This window comes from Hypanus sabinus, chromosome 26 (genome assembly GCF_030144855.1).
Source record: "Hypanus sabinus isolate sHypSab1 chromosome 26, sHypSab1.hap1, whole genome shotgun sequence".
Classification (NCBI taxonomy): Eukaryota; Metazoa; Chordata; class Chondrichthyes; order Myliobatiformes; family Dasyatidae; genus Hypanus; species Hypanus sabinus.
In genome coordinates this window covers 13,781,300-13,806,383 of record NC_082731.1, presented here as the reverse complement: position 1 = coordinate 13,806,383, position 25,084 = coordinate 13,781,300, and the positions used below count along the sequence as shown (strand labels likewise).

The 25,084-nt window shown below is 48.7% G+C and overlaps 2 protein-coding genes across 3 annotated transcripts in view; one reads left to right on the top strand and one right to left on the bottom strand.

Annotated features, from left to right (window-relative positions):
- The window catches only part of LOC132381581 (uncharacterized), a 206,082-nt gene that overhangs the window by 30,344 nt on the left and 150,654 nt on the right, over positions 1-25,084 (top strand). The window contains exons 4-11 of the mRNA XM_059951077.1: positions 1,335-1,416; positions 3,248-3,326; positions 3,426-3,661; positions 3,743-4,229; positions 4,763-4,905; positions 12,296-12,441; positions 13,239-13,366; positions 13,451-13,510. Coding sequence (XP_059807060.1) covers positions 1,335-1,416; positions 3,248-3,326; positions 3,426-3,661; positions 3,743-4,229; positions 4,763-4,905; positions 12,296-12,441; positions 13,239-13,366; positions 13,451-13,510 — 1,361 coding nt within the window. The remainder of the gene's footprint in view (positions 1-1,334; positions 1,417-3,247; positions 3,327-3,425; positions 3,662-3,742; positions 4,230-4,762; positions 4,906-12,295; positions 12,442-13,238; positions 13,367-13,450; positions 13,511-25,084) is intronic.
- LOC132381631 (zinc finger protein 623-like) lies at positions 7,076-19,389 on the bottom strand. 2 transcript variants are annotated; one of them, XM_059951190.1, is made up of 3 exons: positions 19,196-19,389; positions 17,439-17,602; positions 7,076-14,129 (listed from the first exon to the last, which is right to left on the bottom strand). In XM_059951190.1, exon 3 carries the CDS (start codon positions 13,601-13,603, stop codon positions 12,653-12,655), a length of 951 nt encoding a protein of 316 aa, XP_059807173.1. In that variant the 5' UTR covers positions 13,604-14,129; positions 17,439-17,602; positions 19,196-19,389; the 3' UTR covers positions 7,076-12,652. The 2 variants fall into 2 exon arrangements, with proteins under 2 accessions (XP_059807173.1, XP_059807174.1); XM_059951191.1 differs by lacking the exon at positions 17,439-17,602.

The following is a 25,084-nucleotide window of genomic DNA, read 5'->3' as shown; positions in this document are numbered from 1 at the left end:
ACCAGCATTTTGTGTGTGTTGTTGTTAATGTTGACAGTGCTTCTCCCTATAGACGCTGCCTGGCCTGCTGTGTTCCACCAGCATTTTGTGTGTGTTGTTGTTAATGTTGACAGTGCTTCTCCCTATAGATGCTGCCTGGCCTGCTGTGTTCCACCAGCATTTTGTGTGTGTTGTTGTTAATGTTGACAGTGCTTCTCCCTATAGGTGCTGCCTAGCCTGCTGTGTTCCACCAGCATTTTGTGTGTGTTGTTGTTAATGTTGACAGTGCTTCTCCCTATAGGTGCTGCCTGGCCTGCTGTGATCCACCAGTATTTTGTGTGCGTTGTTGTTTGAATTTCCAGCATCTGCAGATTTCCTCGTGTTTGCCTCATTGCGAGGTTGGATTCACTAAACAATGGTCAATGACGGGAAAGTGCCCGGAGTTCACAGGCCTGGGGGGGAGTGGGGGGGGTTACTGACCTTATCCAACTGAGGCCACGAGTGACCCCTACCAATCCCATTGATGAGCAGCTGAATGAACGGAGGCACTTGACATCATAACCAGAGTGAACGGGCCTACTAACTGGTGCCCAGGCATTATAGATAATAGGTGCAGAAGTAGACCATTCGGCCCTTCAAACCTGTACTGCCATTTTGAGATAATGGCTGATCATCTACTATCAATACCCAGTTCCTGCCTTGTCCCCATATCCCTTGATTCCCCTATCCATAAGATACCTATCTAGCTCCTTCTTGAAAGCATCCAGAGAATTGGCCTCCACCGTCTTCCGAGGCAGTGCATTCCAGACCCCCACAACTCTCTAGGAGAAGAAGTTTTTCCTTAACTCTGTCCTAAATGACCTACCCCTTATTCTCAAACCATGCCCTCTGGTACTGGACTCTCCCAGCACCTGGAACATATTTCCTGCCTCTATCTTGTCCAATCCCTTAATAATCTTATATGTTGATCAGATCCCCTCTCAATCTCCTTAATTCCAGCGTCTACAAGCCCAGTCTCTCTAACCTCTCCTCGTAGGGCAGTCCGGACATCCCAGGAATTAACCTTGTGAATCTAAGCATAGTTCCTGTTCCCAAGCCAGATGGCCCAGCTGTGTTGATCTAACAAAATGGACAATGCAGTGAGGCGGGAGAAGTTTATTCTGCCGTCTGTTGGGCACACACTGGGTATACTGGGTGGAGCAAAGTTCTTCACCAAACTAGATGCAAAATCAGGGTTCGTGCAGATCCATTTGGTTCCCGAGACACAGAAGGTCACAACCTTTATCCCACCGTATGGATGCTGTGCCCTTGGGAGACTCCCTTTTGGCATCTCATCAGCCCCTGAACTCTTTCAGATGAGGAAGAACCAAATCCTGGAGGGACTGGAAGGCGCAGTCTGCCACATGGACTGCATGGACCTACCTTTGGAGGCAACGGGTGAGGAACGTGACTGAAGAGTGGAAGCTGCCTTGGAGAAACTGAAACAGGCTGGAATCACCCTGAACAAAAAGAAATGTGAACTTGCAAAGTCGGAGATGAAGTTCTTAGGCTGCCAACTGTTCTCAAAGGGAGTGCAACCGGATTCCGACAGATTGGCAGGAGTTCGGAACATGGAACAACCTATGAATGTATCAGAGATCCACAGTTTCCTTGACATGGTAAACCAGCTGGGAAAACTCATTCCTGAGTTGACAGCGAAAAAAAAAGCCGCTACATGACCTCCTGTCTCAGAAACATTTGGACCTGGGATGCACCACAGGAGAAATCATTCCCACCACTTAAAGCAGAGCTTATTCTCGACCAACGTTGGTGTTTCAGATCCAAACAAAGCAACCAAGGTCTCAGCAGACCCTAGTTCCTTTGGCCTGGGGGGAGTGTGTCGTGGTCCAGTCTGTGACATCCGCATTCCGGTTCACGGTCCGGTCCACGTTCCTTATTCCAGTGTGCTCGTACAACACTGCAGTGGTGTATGGAAACGAGCGCATATGCATCAGGAGCACTGGCTCCTACTGAACAGCATTACGCCCAGATCAAAAAGGAGATATCGGATCTCGTGTGGGCTTGTGAACGCTACAGCTACTACATGATAGGCACTAAATTCCTACTGGAAACAGACCACTTGTCAGCCTCTGTACTTGGATAACTTACCTCCACGTCTGCGAAGGTTCAGAATGAGGTTTATGTGATACTGTTGTTACATTGAACATATCCCCGTCAATACCAGACACTCTGTTGAGGATTCCATGCATAAGTGAGCGGACAGAAGTTGTCTCCACCCCAGGTAAGATACCAACATCTACCTAGCTGGGGTATGTGAAAGCTTTCCTGCATCACAGAGTAAACTGGATGAAATTTGCACTGAGTTGAAAAGGGACCAAACGTGCAGCAAGGCCATGCAATACTGCAAGTGTGGATGGCCAGCTGTTCCAAAAGGAGCTCACAAACTCAGACCCCACTGGCTTGAAAGAGACACACTCACCGTTCTTGCCGCTAAAGTACTCAGACTCATCACTCCTGCTTCTATGCTCGCCAAAATCATCAGTTAAATCCACCAAGGGTATCAAGGCATCGAACGATTTTGCCTAACGGCAAGGCAGTCTGTGTGGGGGGCCTGGTTTGAGCACCCAGCTGGGAGATTATGCAATGTGAAATCTGCACAAAAATCGTGCTGAACCTCCCTGACCCACAGGATTCCCAGGCGCAAACACGGCCAATTTCGAGCTGGAAACAGACAAATATCTTTTCACTATGGATTGGTACTCACAAAATGTTGAAGTGTCCAAGCAGTCCTCTGCATCTTCAGCAGCAGTTATACAGCATCTGAAAGCTGTATTCACTCATCATGGCATACCAGACACTTGTGCCAAACAGCAGTCTGCAATTCAGTTACTCAGAATTCGAAGCCTTCGACCTTCATCGCCTCACGTGGGGTCCTGTACATTGCTCCTGAAGCCTCTCCCGACTCCTGCACCTCTGTCTCCCACACTCGGCTTATTCCACACAACACCCATTGCTCGCTGTGGGTCTCAGGGGGGTCAAAATTATCAACTGGGGACATTTCAGCTGAACGTGAGAGTGAAGTCCATACCCACATTGCCTCTATCTCTGATAGAATTCACCTATTTTGGATCATAAACACCTCCAAGACGCAACTTGCAAACACTCTGGGTGTTTTCAGCTCTGTTCCTTACATTTATTTTACCCTTCGACAGGGTCTCCTCTGTCCAATCCCACACCCACTAAAATCACATTTTTCATACCGCCCAAGGGGGCTCCGGCCCTGGTTTCGGGCTGAAAGCTCAGCCGAACCAAGACAAGCCGTTAACAGTTTTACTGCCTCGTTGTCGGTGAGTTCACAGGGTCACTGTTAGGGGAGAATTCATGTGGGTCAGAGGTCAGAATGATCTTCGCCAGACGTCTGACTAAAAGGGGGTTTCACTCATCAGGGAACGTCCTGGTGGCTTCACCGGCTGCGGGAATGTCTCGGACTGTGGCCCTGAAGGAATTATATCCACCGGCTGCGGGAATGTGTCGGACTGTGGCCCTGAAGGAATTATATCCACCGGCTGCGGGAATGTCTCGGACTGTGGCCCTGAAGGAATTATATCCACCGGCTGCGGGAATGTGTCGGACTGTGGCCCTGAAGGAATTATATCCACCGGCTGCGGGAATGTCTTGGACTGTGGCCCTGAAGGAATTATATCCACCGGCTGCGGGAATGTGTCGGACTGTGACCCTGAAGGAATTATATCCACCGGCTGAGGGAATGCCATGGACTGTGGCCCTGAAGGAATTATATCCACCGGCTGCGGGAATGTCTCGGACTGTGGCCCTGAAGGAATTATATCCACCGGCTGCGGGAATGTGTTGGACTGTGGCCCTGAAGGAATTATATCCACCGGCTGCGGGAATGTGTCGGACTGTGACCCTGAAGGAATAATATCCACCGGCTGCGGGAATGTCTCGGACTGTGGCCCTGAAGGAATTATATCCACCGGCTGTGGGAATGTCTCGGACTGTGGCCCTGAAGGAATTATATCCACCAGCTGCGGGAATGTGTCGGACTGTGGCCCTGAAGGAATTATATCCACCAGCTGCGGGTATGTGTCGGACTGTGACCCTGAAGGAATAATATCCACCGGCTGCGGGAATGTGTCGGACTGTGGCCCTGAAGGAATTATATCCACCGGCTGCGGGAATGTGTCGGACTGTGGCCCTGAAGGAATTATATCCACCGGCTGCGGGAATGTGTCGGACTGTGGCCCTGAAGGAATTATATCCACCGGCTGAGGGAATGCCATGGACTGTGGCCCTGAAGGAATTATATCCACCGGCTGCGGGAATGTCTCGGACTGTGGCCCTGAAGGAATTATATCCACCGGCTGCGGGAATGTCTCGGACTGTGGCCCTGAAGGAATTATATCCACCGGCTGCGGGAATGTGTCGGACTGTGGCCCTGAAGGAATTATATCCACCGGCTGAGGGAATGCCATGGACTGTGGCCCTGAAGGATTATATCCCATAATCTACACCTTCCTGTTCCTCATTGTATTCTCTCTTTGTGGCAGGCAAGCAGAAGCTTGCCGATGGACTTTATGATGCTTTACAAGTCCTTGGAAGGACTTGTTTTGCTGCATTGCATTAAATTTCTATTTTGCTCATCTGATTCCATTTGCTTTGTCACCAACAATTGAAACTCACTCTCTCAGCATAATCCTGTAATGCAATATACTAATTTCCCCTTTACTTCCTCTTGCTCCCCACATTTCCACACCTCCCACAGATGCCCATTTGAGAGCATGCTGACGTGTGGCATCACTGCGCCGTGTGGAAACAGCACTTCCGCGGACAGGAAGGCACTGCAACAGGTTATCAGAACTGGCCAACGCATCCCTGACATCGAGGACGTATTTTCAACGTCCTGGGGTGAAGATCTCTGAGGTTCTAACCTGGTCCCAGCATATCAATACAACTAGAAAGAAGGCAAGACCATAGCTATACTTCATTAGGAGTTTGAAGACATTTGGCATGTCAACAAATACACTCAAAAACTTCTATAGATATACCGTGGAGAGAACTCTGACAGGCTGCATCACTGTCTGGTGTGGAGGGGCTACTGCACAGGACCGAAAGAAACTGAAGAGGGTTGTAAATCTCGTCAGCTCCATCTTGGGCACTAGCCTACAAAATACCCAGGACATCTTCAAGGAGCAGTGTCTCAGAAAGGCAGCGTCCATTATTAAGGACCTCCAGCACCCAGGGCATGCCCTTTTCTCACTGTTACTATCAGGTAGGAGGTACAGGAGCCTGAAGGCACACACTCAGCGATTCAGGAACAGCCTCTTCCCCTCTGCCATCAGGGAGGAGGTACAGGAGCCTGAAGACACACACTCAACGATTCAGGAACAGCCTCTTCCCCTCCGCCATCAGGGAGTAGGTACAGGAGCCTGAAGGCACACACTCAGCGATTCAGGAACAACTTCTTCCCCTCTGCCATCAGGGAGGAGGTACAGGAGCCTGAAGACACACACTCAGCGATTCAGGAACAACTTCTTCCCCTCTGCCATCAGGGAGTAGGTACAGGAGCCTGAAGGCACACACTCAGCGATTCAGGAACAGCCTCTTCCCCTCTGCTATCAGTGAGGAGGTACAGGAGCCTGAAGGCACACACTCAGTGATTCAGGAACAGCCTCTTCCCCTCCGCCATCAGGGAGGAGGTACAGGAGCCTGAAGGCACACACTCAGCGATTCAGGAACAGCCTCTTCCCCTCTGCCATCAGGGAGGGGGTACAGGAGCCTGAAGACACACACTCAGTGATTCAGGAACAGCTTCTTCCCCTCTGCCATCAGGGAGGAGGTACAGGAGCCTGAAGGCACACACTCAGCGATTCAGGAACAGCTTCTTCCCCTCTGCCATCAGGGAGGAGGTACAGAAGCCTGAAGACACACACTCAGCGATTCAGGAACAACTTCTTCCCCTCTGCCATCAGGGAGGAGGTACAGGAGCCTGAAGGCACACACTCAGCGATTCAGGAACAGCCTCTTCCCCTCTGCCATCAGGGAGGAGGTACAGGAGCCTGAAGACACACACTCAGCGATTCAGGAACAGCCTCTTCCCCTCCGCCATCCGATACTTAAATGGACATTGAACCCTTGGACACCACCTCACTTTTTAAAATATTCAGCATTTCTGTTTTTGCATTTTTTAATCTACTCAATATACAAATACTGTAATTTATTTATTATGTTATTTATTTTTTTCCCATTGCTAGATAATGTATTGCATTGAACTGCCGCCGTTCAGTTAACAAATTTCACGTCACCTGCCGGTGATAATAAACCTGTTTCTAATATACAAAAAGAATTATCATGCAGTAACCCAGCCACCCTGCTTGTGGTCTGTTCATCCCACTCCCATCAGGGAGGAGGCTAATTAGCATCCTCGCCAGCACCCCCAGACTCAAAATGGCTATTTTCTCCTAGCAGTAAGAATAATAAAACACCTTCACCCACTAACCCACCCCTCAACATACCCAATCACCACTATTTCACCGACAATGTATATAACCCATTTCATATTTATAGAGTCCTTTACCTACTGTGTTCTATTTTGTGCTGCATCAGATCAGGAATAACAATTACTTTGTTCTCCTTTAGGTGGGGTACTGGAATATAGTTTTAACAATTCTTTCCAACATCCCTCCAGATGTCATTTCAGTCCCTGATCTCCTCAACTGCAGCTTCCAATCCCTGTAACACACACCGGACTGCCCGTGATTCACTCAATCCTGGTGCTCTTTTGTCCTGATGGAACTGAGCACATCCCGAACCCTCACGCTGGTTTTTATTGAAGCGCTGTCACGGGACGACCCTCCACAATCACTGGGCTTCCCTCACTGTCAGATGTTTGTGACTCGAGTGTGATGAGATGATTCCGAGCCAGTGGGTGTAACGGGACCGCTGGGTGAGTAACCGTGTGACAACTGACCCAGTCTTTGGTACAAATATAGATAACATGCACAGGCAGTTCAGCTCCAAACCACCTCATCGGCCCACCCCGACGCCAAATGGAGTCAATGAACTACAGCACCTGATCGAACACACCAGACTGTGACTTTACCCAACAACCACACTCCTTTATTAATCACAGACATCGCAAAGATTCACACAGTTTCAAACAATTACATCTTCAGTTTATTTTCCCCAATTTCTGAAACACAGAACTTGTATTTAAATACAGGTTGGTCTCTGGAAGCACTGGTGCTGGTTACATTGTCAAGCACCTTTTATACATCTCCACACCTTCCAGACATTGTATTACCAATCATTCAGCTGTCATTTCAATCCCGATCCACCCAAGGATGTTTGTTTAATTGCGACACCATCCCACAATTATCTTAACCGTCCACCCTTTAGCTAGCTTGTGATCAGACTGTCCTTTCCACAAGCTGTCAAAACATCCTTATCGCAAACACGAGGAAATCTTCAGATGCTGGAAATTCAAACAACACACACAAAATGCTGGTGGAACGCAGCAGGCCAGGCAGCATCTATAAGGAGAAGCACTGTTGACGTTTCGGGCTGAGACCCTTCGTCAGGACTAACTTAAAGGAAAGATACTACGAGATTTAAAGTAGGAGGGGGAGGAGAAATGCAAAATAATAGGAGAAGACCGGAGGGGGAGGGGTGAAGCTGAGAGCTGGAAAGGTGGTTGGCAAAAGGGATACAGAGCTGGAGATGGGAAAGGATCATGGGACTGGAGGCCTAGGGAGAAAGAAAGGGGGAGGGAGGGGAGCACCAGAGGGAGATGGAGAACAGGCAGAGTGATGGGCAGAGAGAGAGAAAATAATGGAGTAGGGGGGAAAAGTCCAAATATATCAAGGATGGGGTAAGAAGGGGAGGAGGGGCATTAGCGGAAGTTAGAGAAGTCAATGTTCATGACATCAGGTTGGAGGCTACCCAGCCGGTACATAAGGTGTTGTTCCCCCAACCTGAGTGTGGCTTCATCTTGACAGTGGAGGAGGCCATGGATAGACATATCAGAATGGGAATGGGACATGGAATTAAAATGTGTGGCCACTGGGAGATCCTGCTTTCTCTGGCGAACAGAGCGTAGGTGTTCAGCGAAACAGTCTCCCATCCTTATCGCTTGTCCTCTTTGGAACAGTGGGAAAGTTGGCAGGACTGTAAAGTTGTCTCAGTTTGATACAGATCAGGTGTCAATCATGTGACCTCCCCCCCCCCCACCATGCCGTTTAGTTATTGATTCGCAGCATCTCTTCTGAGTCAACAGGGGTCCTCCCAGGGGCTGATGGGATACTTGGCATCTCACTGGCAGCCACAACCTGGACATTACCTGGTGGAGAGCCCGAGTTATGGGGAGGGATTGGAAAGTGCGGGACTGTTTTCCTGGAGAGAGTGAGGCTGAGGGGTGACTGACAGAGGTATTTAATAGTATAAGAGGCACAGACAGTGAATACAGTCAGAATCTTTTACCCATGTGGCTGTATTTTCATGATCATATCATAAATGGTTGCTATTAAACCCTTCTGATAAGGGTTTAAAACTAAAAAAATTTCCAAGATGTCCATTGGGTATAAATTCAGAAAAGTCTGCAACATATTAATCAAAGAGTTTCTAATTTGTAAATATCTAAAAAAAATGGGATCTGGGTAAATTATATTTATTGGACAACTGTTCAAAAGACATACAACAGTTATCCGTGAATAGGTCGCAAAAGCATGTTATACCCTTCATTTTCCACATCAAAAAGGCTTGATCCATAACAGAGGGTTGAAAAGGGAAATGAGATATAATAGGGCTAGATAAGATAAACTTATTCAAACCAAAGAATTTACGAAATTGAAACCAAATTCGTAATGTATATTTAACTATTGGGTTAACCATTTGTTTATTCAGTTTAGAAAGAACAAAAGGAATTTTTCTTACCCACAGAGAAATGGGAAAACTCTTCTAGTTAACTCTTCTTCTATATGTGCTAAACACACGTTGATACAATTTAAGGTGGTGCATACGGCTCATGAGTCTAAGGAGAAAACTTGCTTATTTTTACTCCCATATTAATCCTATCTGTGATAGATGTCATTCCGAAGTAGCCTCTGACTCCTATGTTTTGGTCCTGCCCTCTTTTGGAGAAATATTGGAAATATATTTTTGGTATTCTTTCAACAGTTTTGAGTATTAATTTACATCCTCACCCTATCACTGCAATTTTGGCTTACCAATGGTGGGTAATAATCATTTATCCCCATCGGCTCGTCGGATGATTGCATTTGCTACATTAATGGCCAGAAGATCCATTTTATTGAACTGGAAAGAGATTAATCCTCCAACTACATTCCAATGGTTTTCCCAAACTATATCTTCTTTAAATTTAGAGAAAACTAGAAGTGTTATTTTTGACCTTTCAGTTAAATTTGAAGAATGCTGGAGACCATTTATTCAACAGTTTCATAAAAATGAGCTAAATTGACCCTTCCCGAACCTCTTTTATTACCTTTAATTATTTGGATAGAACAGCGGAGTTATTGACACTACTGTTCATATCTGTTGTAATATAACAGCCTAGGTTTTTTTTCTCTGTTTATTTTCAAGTTAATTATTATTATTTTTTTTTAAATTCATTTTGGGGGTTTTTTTCATTATAAATAGAGGATGAATTTGGGAGATTTGGCACATTTGTGTTACTAATAGTTGTTACTATATATACTGTTCTATTCACTGTACTCCCATTCTCTTTTTATTGTTATTATGTTTTGTTCGAAAATCAATAAACAGGTTTAAAAAGAAAGAAACTTTTACCCTTGGTAGGGGTATCAAAAGTAAGAGGGGTTAGGCTTAATGTGAAAGGGAGTTCTAAAGGGGATTTGAATGGAATTATCTTTAAATACCTGGTAAAAATTATGCCTCATAACTTTAGAAAGTATCTAAAATTATGAGGGGCATAGAGTGAGTGTTTCTCCCAGATTGAAAATGTCCAACAGTAGAAGCCATAGATTTAAGGTGAGAGGGAGAATGATTAAAAGAGAATTATACAGCAAGATTTAATTTACACACAGAGTGTGGTGTGTGTCTGGATTGCACTCCCAGGGCAGGTACGGAAACAAGAGGTAATAGCATTGTGTTAAAGGTTTTTGCACAGATATATAAACAGGCCAGGAACCAAAGTTGATGATCTCCTATTTCCCCACATTTGACTCCATCTGCCATGTTCTTGCCCGTCCCTTCAGCTTGTCTGCATTCCCTCAAAGTTTCTCCACATCCTCAAGCCCAGTTCATTCACACAGAGCTATTTACAATTGATGCAGAAGACAGATAAATGGATAGTCAACATTTCACATCCAGACTGCAAGGGCGGGGGGTGGGGAGGAACTACGCTGGCTGGAAGGTGAGAAGTGAAGCCAAGTAGGTGGTAAAGGTTAAGGGCTGGAGGAAGAACCTGATAGGACAGGAGTCTGGACCATTGAAGGAGGGGAACCACAGGGAGGTGATAGGCAAGAGAGAAGAGGTAAAAGGTCAGTGGGGAATAGAGGAAGATGGTTGGGGGGAGAAAGGGAATTTGTTTACCAGAAAGTGAAATCAATATTCATGCCATCAGGTTGCAGGGTACCCATGATGAAGTTTTAAGGGAATTGGGGGAGGTAAGAAATGATTCTTGGACCCTTGTAAATAACGGGTTAAAATTAAGTGCAAACTTATGTGTGCTCTGTCTGGATACTGTACAATTTCTTCTTGTCCTTCACCAAGGAATCTGCCTGTAGCTTCTTTAGATTAACAACTCACAGCTGTCTCACGATACTGATATGGGCATTGGGTCCTCACGGGTTGCCCACATCCTGACTTACGGTTCTGCACTAATTCAGCTAAGTTCCCTCTTTATTCAGGGAAAGGGAGGACTCACTGATAAAGACAGGAATGAACATCTGTCTGTAATTAAGTCAGGACCCAGCAAAGGGAATAACTGATAAGGATTGAACAGAACATTCATTTGTAATTAAAACTTTGATTTAGTGGACTCTCTTATCTGAGTAATTAAGTTTTGCTCCAACAGGCCTGGTGAAGAATACCAGTTTTGCTGAAGTGCTCTTTGTTTCCTAGTTCTATAAATTGTAACGTTTCTGCATGTTAGTCAGCTCGTCATGAGCCGCCAGAGAGAGCGGGATTCTGTCTCCCTGATACCTGGCTCCGAGCTTCTCGCTGGCTGAGTTCGAACAAGTAAACTGGTGAAGGGATAAAGTAAAGAACTGGTTGTGATGTGGTTATTTGGTCCGGCAAGTTTAAGTTTACACCCAGATGGAGTACAAGGTGTTGCCCCTCTACCCGAAGGGTGGCATTATCTCGGCACACAAGGGAGTCATGGACCGACGTGTTGGAACACAAATGGAAATCAGAATTAAAATGTTTGGCCAACCTGTGCGGATGGAGCAGAGGGGCTCGACGATTTACACTGGGTCTCACCAACGTAGAGGAGGCCACGTCGGGAGCACCGGATACAGGAGACAACCCCAGGAGAGTCACAGCTGAACTGTTGCCTCACCCAGGAGGTGTTCGGGCCCTGAATGGAGGTGAGGGAGGGGGTGAGTGGGCAGGTGTGGCACTTTGGCCACTTAGAGACGCAAGTGCCAGGAGGGAGGGAGATTAGTGGGGAAGGGCGACTGGGCAAGGCTGGAGGAGACTGAATGGGCCAAACGGCCTAATTCTGCTCCTATATCTTTTCGTCTTATGGAATCGCAGAGGCAGCAATCACTGCAGAAAGTGGAGAGGGGATGAGTGGTAGGATCCCTTTGGAGTTGGTGGAAGTTGCGGAGGATAACATGTTGGGTGCGGTGGCAGGTAAGGACGAGGAACCCTATCCCTATCAAAGCAGCGTGAAGATGGGGTGAGCGTCGATGTTCGGGAAATAGAGGAGATGCGGGTGAGGGTAGCATCAATGGTGGAGGAAGGGAAACCTCACTCTTTAAGGAACTACATCTCCGATATCCTGGGACAGAACCGTGGCCTGGGAACAGACGCGGCTGAGGTGAAGAAACTGGGAAAAGGGAATAGCGTTTTTACAGGACATAGGGTGGGAAGAGGTTGGTCAAGATGAATGTGGGAATCAGTAGGTTTATAAAAGATGCTGGGATGGTGGTGTCAGAAGTGGACCAAGTGATTTTAAGGGCAGGGTGGAAGTTAGAGGCAAAGTTGAGGAAACTGATGTGCTCAGACGGGTGCATGAAGCATGTCCAAAGCAGCCATCAGTGTAGCAGAGGGAGGGCTGGGGAACATTACCGGCAACATGGACTGCTCTCCGTAGCCAATGACGAGGCAGGCAAAGCTGGGGCCCATGTGAGTACCCGCGGCTACCCCTTGGGTCTGGAGAAAGTGGGAGGAGTTGAAGGAAAAGTTGTTGGAGGCGAGGACCAGTTCTGCCAGATGCAGGAGGGTGTTGGAGAGGAATCGGTCAGGTCGAAGCTGAATTCCTCCAGCATTTTGTCTGTGTTGGTACCTGCAGTCCCAGGGGAAACAACCCAAATGTGTCCAGTGACCAGGGTCCAAACCTGGATGTGATCACAGCAGCAATAACCGCAGAATCAGTTCCTGCAGTCACTTGTGAACTCACCGCTGGCTCAGCAGCTGCTGTGTTTAAATGTCCCACATACTTACCGCACATTTAAACCTTCTCTTCAGTGTGAGATCGTTGGTGTCTCAAGAGGTGGGAAGACCAAGCGAATCCCTTCCCACACAGGGTACAGACATACGGTCTCTCCCCAGTGTGAATCCCCTGATGCATCAGCAGGTCAGATGATCGACAGAAGCTCTTCCCACACTCAGAGCAGTTGAACAATCTCTCCCCAGAGTGAATCTGTTGGTGTCTCTGAAGTCCAGACAACTGAGTGAATCCCTTCCCACACTCGGAGCAGATGAACGGCCTCTCCTCGTTGTGGACCCGCTGGTGCCTCAGCAGGTTGGACGACTGAATGAATCCCTTCCCGCACACGGAGCAGGTGAACAGCCCGTCCCTGGTGTGAATACGCTGGTGCGTCACCAGGTGGGACGACTGGGTGAACCCCTTCCCGCATTCGAGGCACAGGAACGGTTTCTCTCCCGTGTGAATACGCTTGTGAATCGCCAAGTAGGCTGACCGAGTGAATCCCTTCCCACACTCGGGGCAGCTGAACAGTTTCTCCCCGGTGTGGACCCGCTGGTGCCTCAGGAGGGTAAAGGACTGAGTGAATCCCCTCCCGCACTCGGAGCAGGTGTACGGTCTCTCCTCCGTGTGGCTTCTCTGGTGTATCAGCAGGCTGGAAGACCGGATGAACCCCTTCCCGCACTCAGAGCAGGTGAACATCTTCTCCCCGGTGTGGACCTGCTGGTGTCTCAGCAGGTGAGTGGAGCGAGTGAAGCCCTTCCCGCACTCGGTGCAGACGAACGGCCTCTCCCCGGTGTGGACCTGCTGGTGCCTCTGCAGGTTGAAGGAGTTTGTGAACACCCGGCCGCAGACCGAGCAGGTGAACTGCCTCTCCCCAGTGTGAGCCACCTGGTGCAGCTGTAAGTGGGAGGACCGAGTGAATCCTTTCCCACACTCTGAGCAAGAGAACGATCTCTCTCCGGAGCCCTCCATCCTCTGAGTGCTGAGGCAGGGATGTTCTGTCAGCGGTAAACAATGAATTACTTTGCTCAAATAGGTAAGTGTTAGAATATGGTCGGGACAGTGGATCCCATGAAAATATTCCCCGAAGAGATACCTTCACCGGTGCAAAGAGTCCGATGAGATGAACACACTCAGCCACGGATCGGGTGAGGACATCTTGCACTCCATTTCCAACGGGTGGTTCTTTCCAATCCTTCCAGACGTCGAAGGAAGTTTACAGAGTTTCTCCGCAAACCGGTTCAAGATAATCCTCGCACTCCCTCATTTTCTCCCTTCCCAGGTTGGTCGGTGTCGCGTCTCTCTGGCTGAGACACGCTCAGTGCCCTTCGGGGGCATCTCAGTGCCTGAGATTTGAAGTCTGAAAGCCCAAAAACGTCTCTCCTGCCACACTCACAGGACGACCGCGATTTGGGTGCTGGTGAACCGTGCGAGGCTTCAGACCCGTCCTGTTACCACGTCCGCGATTCCCATTTGCAAACCTTGCACCTTGGATATCCTATAAAACATTAAAATCATCACCAGTAAGTGCAGGGAGGGCATTGAGACTAAACAGTGTAACCCCCCCCCCTTGGTCAGTTCTGACCTGGTAGTTGTACCGCCTCAGAGATGGGCTCTCTCTTGCTGAGCTTGACTGGGTGACGCTGTCTGCAGGTAAAGGGAGGGCTGGTTTGTGGGAGGCTTATAAAATGTGATATTAAGAGTCAGGGGCAGCACGCTCCCGTGAAGGACAAGGCTGTCATGCTTGAGGGACACGGGTTGACGGTCAGAAGAAGAGGTTTACATTGGCTAGGGGCAACCAAAACCAAGCGATTCCCTCGACGCACTGTTAGGAGGACCCTCTCGAGGGAAGTCTGGGGGACGAAAGGAGGACATCACTTGAACCTGGCAGACAAAGCTAAAGAAAATCCAAAGAGATGCTACAGGTTTATCGAGAGTGAAAGGGTGGCAAGGGTGAGGAGAAGTCCTCTGGCATAGGAAAGCAGCATCCATCACCAGGGGCCGTGCTCTCTTCCCACTGCTGCCATCGGGAAGGAGGGTACAGGAGTCTCAGGACCCACACCGCTAGGTTCAGGTACAGTTATTACCCCTCAACCATCAGGCTCTTGAACCAAAGGGGAGAACTTCACTCGCCCCATCACTGAACCGTTCCCACAACCTATGGACTCACTTGCAAGGACTCTTTGTCTCATGTTCTCGATACTTATTGCTTATTTGTTCTTTTTGTGTTTTTTCAATATTTGCACAGTCTGCTGTCCTTTTCACACTGGTTGTTTGCCGCATGTGGTTTTTCATTGATTCCATTGTGCTTCTTTGGATTTGGAAATAACAATCTCAGAGTTGCAAATAGTAACATATATACACTTTGAACAGTATATACACAGGCACCTTTCAATGATTCACATACCAGGACTCCTAGCTTGCTATGAAAATCCAAACTTTTCAAATCCTGAGCAATTTAAAATGTAACCACAGCTCTATATATTCCACCCAAACGATGAATTCAGGTTTCCATGATATATTCCACTTGCCTATTCTCACCCCTGCACAAATCCTGTTCCTCTACCCTCAAAGCAGCCCTGCTCCCTCCTCACAGCACACTATCACCTACTCTGTATCAACAGCAAAACTGGTACATCAAACTTGGCCGCAGTCCTTAACGGTTAACTTCCTGATGTAGAGGCAACTCACATATTCCTAGAGCAAACGCGAGGAAACCTGCAGATGCTGGAAATTCAAACAACAACACACACAAAATGCTGGTGGAACACAGCAGGCCAGGCAGCATCTATAGGGAGAAGCACTGTCAACATTAACAACAACACACACAAAATACTGGTGGAACACAGCAGGCCAGGCAGCATCTATAGGGAGAAGCACTGTCAACATTAACAACAACACACACAAAATGCTGGTGGAACACAGCAGGCCAGGCAGCATCTATATGGAGAAGCACTGTCAACATTAACAACAACACACACAAAATACTGGTGGAACACAGCAGGCCAGGCAGCATCTATAGGGAGAAGCACTGTCAACATTAACAATAACACACACAAAATGCTGGTGGAACACAGCAGGCCAGGCAGCATCTATAGGGAGAAGTGCTGTCGACGTTTCGGGCCGAGACCCTTCGTCAGGACTAACCGAAAGGAAAGATAGTAAGAGATTTGTAAGTAGTGGGGGGGAGGGGGAAATGTGAAATGGAAGGAGAAGGCTGGAGGGGGTGGGATGAAGCTAAGAGCTGGAAAGGTGATTGGCGAAAGTGATACAGAGCTGGAGAAGGGAAAGGATCATGCGACAGGAGGCCTAAGGAAAAAGAAAGGGGTGGGGTGAAGCACCAGAGGGAGATAGAGAACAGGCAAACAACTAAATATGTCAGGGATGGGGTAAGAAGGGGAGGAGGGGCATTAACGGAAGTTAGAGAAGTCAATGTTCATGCCATCAGGTTGGAAGCTACCCAGCCGGTATATAAGGTGTTGCTCCTCCTACCTGAGTTTGGATTCATTTTGACAATAGAGGAGGCCATGGATAAACATATCAGAATGGGAATGGGACGTGGAATTAAAATACATTTTGTGTGTGTTGTCACATATTCCTAACCGTCTGATTGACATGCACTCTCACTTTATACCACCTCTAGTCCCTCTGCTACAATTTTGTTCAACCATCTCAGGTGACTGCAGCTCCCAATAAACAACCGAAGAGTTCAGAAACATCACAATTTAAAAAACAGCAACAGCATTAGTCTGCCACCTGCTTAAAAACTTCCTCCTCGATGGTCTCTGATGAGCCGGGCTTTGTTGAAAGTAACTGGTCAGCTCGGTCATTGGTAGACTGCAACGTCAGAGGTCTTGTCTGAGGAGAAAGGGAAGGGTCCTAGAACACCACTGATAACTGGTTTGCCAAAAGATAAGTCTCCCTTTACATTCGTGTTGGTGCAGAATACATGACACCATGCTGCATAGTGGTTAGCACGACCCTATTACAGCTGGGGGCAGGGGGTGTTGGACTTCAATTCCAATGTCCTCCCCATGGAAAGTGTGGGATTTCTTTTGGTGCTAACCAAAGTAGTATAGGGCTCTTTATTTAGCCATGATGAAATGGGAGACCAGCCTCAATGGGCTGACTGGCCTCATTCTGCACCTATGTCTTATGGTTATTGCAGATTGTCCTGTCTTTAGGCTTGAAGGGCCTATTCTACACTGTATCTACAGAGCCCAAATTCACCATATCAACTCTTTTCTATTTTTCTGTTTTCAAAATCAAGAATCTAAAAAATTGTCAACTATTTATTTCTTATAATTCATAGGATGATACAAAACAGAACTAGGTCCTTTGGCCCAGCCATAATCACCCATTTACACTATTAATCCTATATTTTCCTCTCAACAATTCTCATCAACCACTCCCATTCACTTGGGAACTTTTACACTGGTTATTAAAATTTACAATTCACAATTATTCCCACATTATGTGGGTCAATTAAACGAACGGACACAGATTAAAAAGTCTTTTTTTTCAGTTACTGAGTTTCGGCTCCAGCCGTTGCCCCTTCAGGTTTGAGAGCTCGACAGGGTCTGGAAACCCCACGACCAGCTCCCAATCCAAATCTGGCTCAGGACAACTAATGGCTGTCCCTTTACCCACAATTCTCAGCAGGCGGGCCGCCGCTCTATTCCTCCAGCGCGCATGTACCGCCCCGCAGGTTCGGACCTGCGTGGATCGCGATTGGGAATTCCCCGGCGCTTCGGGGCGGAAAAGGAACGGGGTGGGGGAGGGTTTGGCCTCATTGCGGCGTCCCTACCGAGTCTCCCGGAGTCGAGGGCTGTTCCTCAGTCCCGGTATTTGGGGTTCATTACACTCGTAACCAGGCCCGCGATCCGCCATTTGCCTCCAGAAGCTCCTCTGCGGGTTGTGGCGTCATATCCGGTATTTGTGCGTGGTTGGCATCCTCCGACTCGGTGGTTTCTGGGTAATGTAGTCCACACGCTTGTTTAAGCAGATATTTAAATAAAGCCTTTAATGGTTTTTCGCTCCCCCCCCCCCCCCCCCCCCGGTTTTATTGCTTGATTCTCTTAAGTACAGAGAATGCACACACAGCAAGCTCCCACAAACAACAATGCGACATCGCTTGGGCTGCTAATGTTCATAGAGGGGTAATTGGTAAGGATTTTGGGAATAAATCTTCAGCTCTGGTTAAATCAGCTGGTGGGTATCTTGTCTCCACCTCGGAGAGCAGCTCTCCTGAAGAACGCTGCCTGTAACACTGCAACTGGATCCACGATTTCCTCACTTGCAAACCCCAGTCAGTATAGATTGGGAGCAACATCACCCCCACTCATCACATGTGCTCTACTCGTTTTATACCTACGAGGGTGAGGCTCCGAACATCACTAATGCCATATTTAAGTTTGCTCTGTTGATGTTCAAATCAAAGATGATGAAAATCTGGCTGAGTGGTTCCACAACAACCTCTCACTCAAGGTCAGCAAAACCAAGGAGTTGATTACTGACTTCAGAAGGAAACCAGAGGTCCAGGTGCCAGTCCTCAGTAGGGGATTGGAGGTGGACAGGGCCAGTACATTTAAATTCCTTAGCATTATCATGCAGAAGATCTGTCCTGGCACGAGCATGTAAGTGCCATTGCAAAGAAAACACAACAGCACCTCTACTTTCTTAGAAGTTTGTGTAACTTGGCAAGTCTTCTAAAACTTTGCCAAACTTCTAACAGCACCAATGTCCTAAAATGCAAAAGCCTACAAAGAAGTGGTTGACACACCCCAGTCCATCACAAGACCACCAGACACAGGAGCAGAATTAGGCCATTCAATCCATCGAGTCAGCTCTGCATCTACTCTCCCCACCACTGAGCACATCTACAAGGAGCGCTGCCACAGGAAAGCAGCCCCCACCATCCAGGCCGTGCTCTCTTCCCACTTCTGCCTTCGGGAAGGGGAGGTACAGGAGCCTCAGGTCCCACACCACCAGGTTCACGAACAGTTATTATCCTTCAACCATCAGGTTTCTGAACCAGAGTGAATAACCTCAACTACAACCTGAACTGATTCCACAACCTACGGACTCACTTTCAAGGACTCTACCGCACATGTTCTCAGTAACAGTTATTCCGTTTTTTATTTGCATGGTTCGTCTTTTGCGCATTGGCTGTTTGTCAGTCTTTGTCTGTGGTTTTTCATCGAATCTATTGAATTTCTTTGTTCTACTGTGAATGCCTGCAGAAAAATGAATCTTGAAGTATTATATGGTGACATATACGTACTTCGATTAAAAATAAATTTGAACTTCGAACACTTCATTGCAATACTGAGTAGCTGCCTAGACCTCTTCAGGCCTCTGATATCAGAATGAGCGACCTGGGAGAGTTATATTCGTAAAGTTGTGTAACAGAGAAATGACCCAAATTCCTCTCACACTCCGATGCTGCCTGACACTCTGAGTAAATCCTGCAGAATCTCTGTTGCCGCTGAAGTAGACAGTAGAGCCCACATCAACCACGCTGACCGTGATGTCTCTTTCAAGCCCACACCCATCTCCTCCTACCTGTGCAAATGGCTTTTAAATGTTGCGATTGTATCGGCAAGGCATGGATCTGGCCCCGTTGCCACGTCCCATGTTGCTGCATTACTTGTCCTTCGTGGCCAGTTAAATCGGTTTGCCCCTCCGCGGACCTTGTAACCCTGAGGGAGGAACTCTCTTGCAGGACCGGCAGTTATTATGCTGTTATTGATTTGGCTGTCACCAGAGAGCCGGCCTCTCACGTGACAGCACTGCCCTCACCTGGTCGGAGGTCACACCACCTGCCAGTCAACATTTCGCCCCCCCCCCCCAACTAATCAACGCACACTTAACCATTGGCCACCTTAATTGGATTAACCCGTCTAGCACCAAGCCATTGACCCCCTGACCTATAAAAGGTGCTACATGTGGTTGGCTCGCTCTCTTTTGCCATCCTCGAGGGACCACCCTGCTTCGCTCCAGGTAAAGTGTGCATTGAATAGGGCTGTGGGAGCGTTTATTGTTGTCCCTTTAGCAAAGAGCCGTGCTTGCCCAGAGTCAAAGGGGGGCAAGTATTGCAGTTACTTTTCCCCTGCTTGCATGTGTACCTGCACTCTGTCCCCACACCGTTTTCCCGTGTATTGTACTGCAGACCCGACTTTTCCCACGCTCCTCTTTTCTAAGTGCGTTTGTACGAATACTGTGTTGTCCCCAAGCTTTTTCTCCCCTTGTAAATAAACTCCTTATTATTAAAACTGGGTCCAGAGTTCTTGCCTTTAAGACCCAAGAATCTTTCTCATTTCCATCACAACACTGGTTAGTACCCCCTTTTCCGTCCCCATCGCTGAGAAGTCCCAAGGTCAGTTTGCTCTCACCTGGAACAGCTTTCAGCACGCGGATACACGGCTTCCACAGGGATCTGTCCACATAGTGTGTTGTCACGGTGTCTGCGTGACGTGTCCTATTGCCCAGCATCATTTCCCACAGTGTGTTGTCACGGTGTCTGCGTGACGTGTCCTATTGCCCAGCATCATTTCCCACAGTGTGTTGTCACGGTGTCTGCGTGACGTGTCCTATTGCCCAGCATCATTTCCCACAATGTGTTGTCACGGTGTCTGCGTGACGTGTCCTATTGCCCAGAATCATTTCCCACAGTGTGTTGTCACGGTGTCTGTGTGACGTGTCCTATTGCCCAGCATCATTTCCCACAGTGTGTTGTCACGGTGTCTGCGTGACGTGTCCTATTGCCCAGCATCATTTCCCACAGTGTGTTGTCACGGTGTCTGTGTGACGTGTCCTATTGCCCAGAATCATTTCCCACAGCGTGTTGTCACGGTGTCTGTGTGACGTGTCCTATTGCCCAGCATCATTTCCCACAGTGTGTTGTCACGGTGTCTGTGTGACGTATCCTGTTGCCCAGCATTAACGCAGTTAATGATAACCCTCTAAAGAGGTTTTCCAATCCTTGTGGTGGAGGGGGAGGGAATTAACCCTGGTAAAGTACAGGGCCAGCTATGACGGAATACAATGGACTAGGGTCCCTCCCCGCGCCGTGTGAGGCGCATCGTGCGTGTCCTTCGCGGTTGTCTGTTTTACGAGGCCGAGTTGCTAGCTTGACCCTCAACCCAACGCGGATGGAAAGCGTGCTGGGAAAGAGCCGGCCGGTTTCGACCTGGGACCATTCGCCCTTCAGCCTTGTGCCTCACTCCTTGAATGATCTCTCGAGGACCGCATCCTTTTCCCTCCCCACATCGGTGGTACCAATACGTACCACGACTTCTGGCTATTCGCCCCCCTCCCTTAGAACGCCGGGTACCCGACCTGGGACATCCTGGGCCCTGTCGCCATCCGGCTGTCTTTCATGTTCAGAGAACCCCCTGTCTGCCCCACTATCTGTGGAATCCCCTGTGACCACTGAAATCCCCTTCTCCTCCTTCCCTTTTGAGACAGAGTCAGCGCCAGTGGCCCAGTCGCTGCCGCTTTCATAGACCCCCCCCCCATCAGTATGCAAAGCAGCACCGGCGACAGGGGTATCCTGCACGTTCCGATTAGTCCCTTCCCCTATCTATTTTAGGTGGAGGGGTATCCTGCACCTTCCGATTAGTCCCTTCCCCTATCTATTTTAGGTGGAGGGGGTATCCTGCACCTTCCGATTAGTCCCTTCCCCTATCTATTTTAGGAAACCTGACATCTCAGGATGTATCCTGAATTTTTGCCCGGCCATCACCGAGGGCGTTGTGACCGCCTCTATCGCCGTTTGGTTCCAGCCGCCGGCTCCCCCTCCCAGTCCGGGTCGCAGCGGAGATGCTGTCAGACACCGACATTAAAAGACCCGGGGGGGGGGGGAACAGAACTGCTGCTAATCCCGTCCACCCCAGCGGTCAGCTAAACAGGACATTCCCACCGGGGCTACACACCGTCTCTGAATCTTGCAGTCTTGCAGTCGACAGTAACAGGCGGAAACGTCAATCATTTACAAATATATTTACAGCAGTGCAAACAAACACGCACGCAAAATGCTGGGGTTGCTCGGCCGGCCAGGCGGCAGCGCAGCCGAGCAGTCAGGCAGACGGCAGCGGCCATGGGTCGTGAAGGAGCAGGGACCTCGCTCGGTGAAGCGACACACCTTGTGCAAAGTTCAAAGTGTAATTCATGATCGGGGTGCAGACGCGACACCTCACACAGCCCTAAGGTTCTTCTTCTGCGGGCATACTTAGCGAATCTGTAAACAGGATCTCCCCTTGGAAACTGTGCTGATGCAAATCTAAATAAATAGCAATTAATAACGAGAGCGTGAGAGAAACAGATTCCTTAAAGTGACACCATCCGAGCACCTGAAGTGGAATGAGTGAAGTTATCCCCTCTTGGTGCCTGATGGTTGAGGGGTAGTAACTGTTCCTGAACCTGGTGGTGCGAGTCCTGAGGCTCCTGTACCTTCTACCTGATGGCTGAGGGGTAATAACTGTTCCTGAACCTGGTGGTGCGAGTCCTGAGGCTCCTGTACCTTCTACCTGATGGCTGAGGGGTAATAACTGTTCCTGAACCTGGTGGTGCGAGTCCTGAGGCTCCTGTACCTTCTACCTGATGGCAGCAGCGAGAGAAGAGCCTGGCCTGGGTGCCGAGGGTCTTTGATGATGGATGCTGCTTTTCCATGACAGCGTTTCATGTGGTTTACCCGTGACGTATTGGACCAAGTCACGACCTTTTGTAGGATTTTCCACACAAAGGCATTGGTGTCCCCGTACCCGGCCGCAATGCAGCCAGCCACCACGTATCTAAAGAATTTCAGCAAGGTTGTTTGTGACTGCCAAATGCTCACAAACACCCGAGGGAATATGGGCGCTGCCGTGCTTTCTTTGCAATTATATCTATATGATGCTGTACGGTGACATAAATAGGAGAAACAGCCGAACAGCCGTGTTCGTTGCTAGATACATTGCACAAAGGTCCTTGTGATGAGAACACTCTCAGCCTTTGGGAAGTTGCGGTTCAGTGTAACTTCCCCAGACTGGAGGCTGCGTTGCATTTAGTTCCGCTCCCCTCTCCTTTTGCTTCTCTGCTGCAAACTCGCCCTGTCCTGCATTTATCCGCTTCGATTTTGAAAATGTTTACCTGCTTCTGCCAATCTTTCAGGTGGTGAATTCCACATGACGGGGCAGTTCGTTGCTTGTGCTTTCCCAAGTCTGGCCTCTGAATTTCGTGCCAAACCGTCGTAAACCCCCATTCTTTGATCTTGCAACACACAAAATGCTGGTGGAACACAGCAGGCCAGGCAGCATCTATAGGGAGAAGCACTGTCAACATTAACAACAACACACACAAAATGCTGGTGGAACACAGCAGGCCAGGCAGCATCTACAGGGAGAAGCACTGTCGGCGTTTCAGGCCGAGACCCTTCGTCAGGACTAACTGAAAGGAAAGATAGTAAGAGATTTGAAAGTAGTGGGGGGAGGGGGGAATGCGAAATGATAGGAGAAGACCGGAGGGGGTGGGGTGAAGCTAAGAGCTGGAAAGGTGGTTGGCGAAAGGGATACAGAGCTGGAGAAGGGAAAGGATCATGGGACGGGAGGCCCGGGGGGAAAGAAAGGGGGAGGGGAGCACCAGAGGGAGATGGAGAACAGGCAGAGAGAAAAAAAGGAGGGGGGAATTCATTGACTTCATTAACTTAGCCTCCAACTTTCACCCTGCCCTCAAATTTACCTGGTCCATTTCCGACACCTCCCTCCCCTTTCTTGATCTTTCTGTCTCCATCTCGGGAGACGGCCTATCTACTGATATCTACTATAAGCCTACAGACTCTCACAGCTACCTGGACTATTCCTCTTCCCACCCTGTCTCTTGCAAAAATGCTTTCCCCTTCTCGCAATTCCTACCGTCTCTGCTGTATCTGCTCTCAGAATGAGGCTTTTCATTCCAGAACGAAGGAGATGTCTTCCTTTTTTAAACAGAGGGGATTTCCTCCTTCCACCATCAACTCTGCTCTCAAAGGCATCTCTCCAATTTCATGCACATCTACTCTCATCTCATCTGCCCGCCACCCCACTCGGGATAGGGTTCCTCTTGTCCTCACCTACCAAACCACCAGCCTCCGGGTCCAACATATAATTCTCCATAACTTCCACCACTTCCAACAGGATCCCACTACCAAGCACATCTTTCCCTCCCCCACCTTTCTGCTTTCCGCAGGGATCCCTTGTCCACTCGTCCCCCTCATCCCTACCCACTGATCTCCCTCCTGGCACTTACCCTTGTAAGGGGAACAAGTGCTACACCTGTTCCTCTCTCACCACCATTCAGGGCCCCAGACAGTCCTTCCAGGTGAGGCGACACTTCACCTGTGAGTCGGCTGGTGTGGTATACTGCGTCCGGTGCTCCCGGTGTGGCCTTTTATATATTGGTGAGACCCGACGCAGACTGGGAGACCGTTTCACTGAACACCTACGCTCTGTCCGCCAGAGAAAGCAGGATCTCCCTGTGGCCACACATTTTAATTCCACGTCCCATTCCCATTCTGATATGTCTATCCATGGCCTCCCCTACTGTCAAGATGAAGCCACACTCAGGTTGGAGGAACAACACCTTATATACTGGCTGGGTAGCCTCCAACCTGATGGCATGAACATTGACTTCTCTAACTTCTGATAATGCCCTCCTCCCCTTCTTACCCCATCCCTGATATATTTAGCTTTTCCCCCCTCCTTTTTTTCTCTCTCTCTGCCCATCACTCTGCCTGTTCTCCATCTCCCTCTGGTGCTCCCTTCCCCCTTTCTTTCTCCTGAGGCCTCCTGTCCCATGATCCTTTCCCTTCTCCAGCTCTCTATCCCTTTTGCCAATCACCTTTCCTCTCCCCCTCCTACTTTCAAATCTCTTACTATCTTTCCTTTCAGTTAGTCCTGACGAAGGGTCTCGGCCCGAAACATCGACAGCGCTTCTCCCTATAGATGCTGCCTGGCCTGCTGTGTTCCACCAGCATTTTGTGTGTGTTGTTGTTAATGTTGACAGTGCTTCTCCCTATAGATGCTGCCTGGCCTGCTGTGTTCCACCAGCATTTTGTGTGTGTTGTTGTTAATGTTGACAGTGCTTCTCCCTATAGATGCTGCCTGGCCTGCTGTGTTCCACCAGCATTTTGTGTGTGTTGTTGTTAATGTTGACAGTGCTTCTCCCTATAGATGCTGCCTGGCCTGCTGTGTTCCACCAGCATTTTGTGTGTGTTGTTGTTAATGTTGACAGTGCTTCTCCCTATAGATGCTGCCTGGCCTGCTGTGTTCCACCAGCATTTTGTGTGTGGTTGAATTTCCAGCATCTGCAGATTTCCTTGTGCTTGCATTTCTGTCAGGGGGAACAGCTTCTCATGTACTCGCTCAACCCTGTCCTTGAGGGTGATTTTCCCTGTCACCCTCCCTGTTGTGAACAATCCCAGCTTCTCCAGAGACG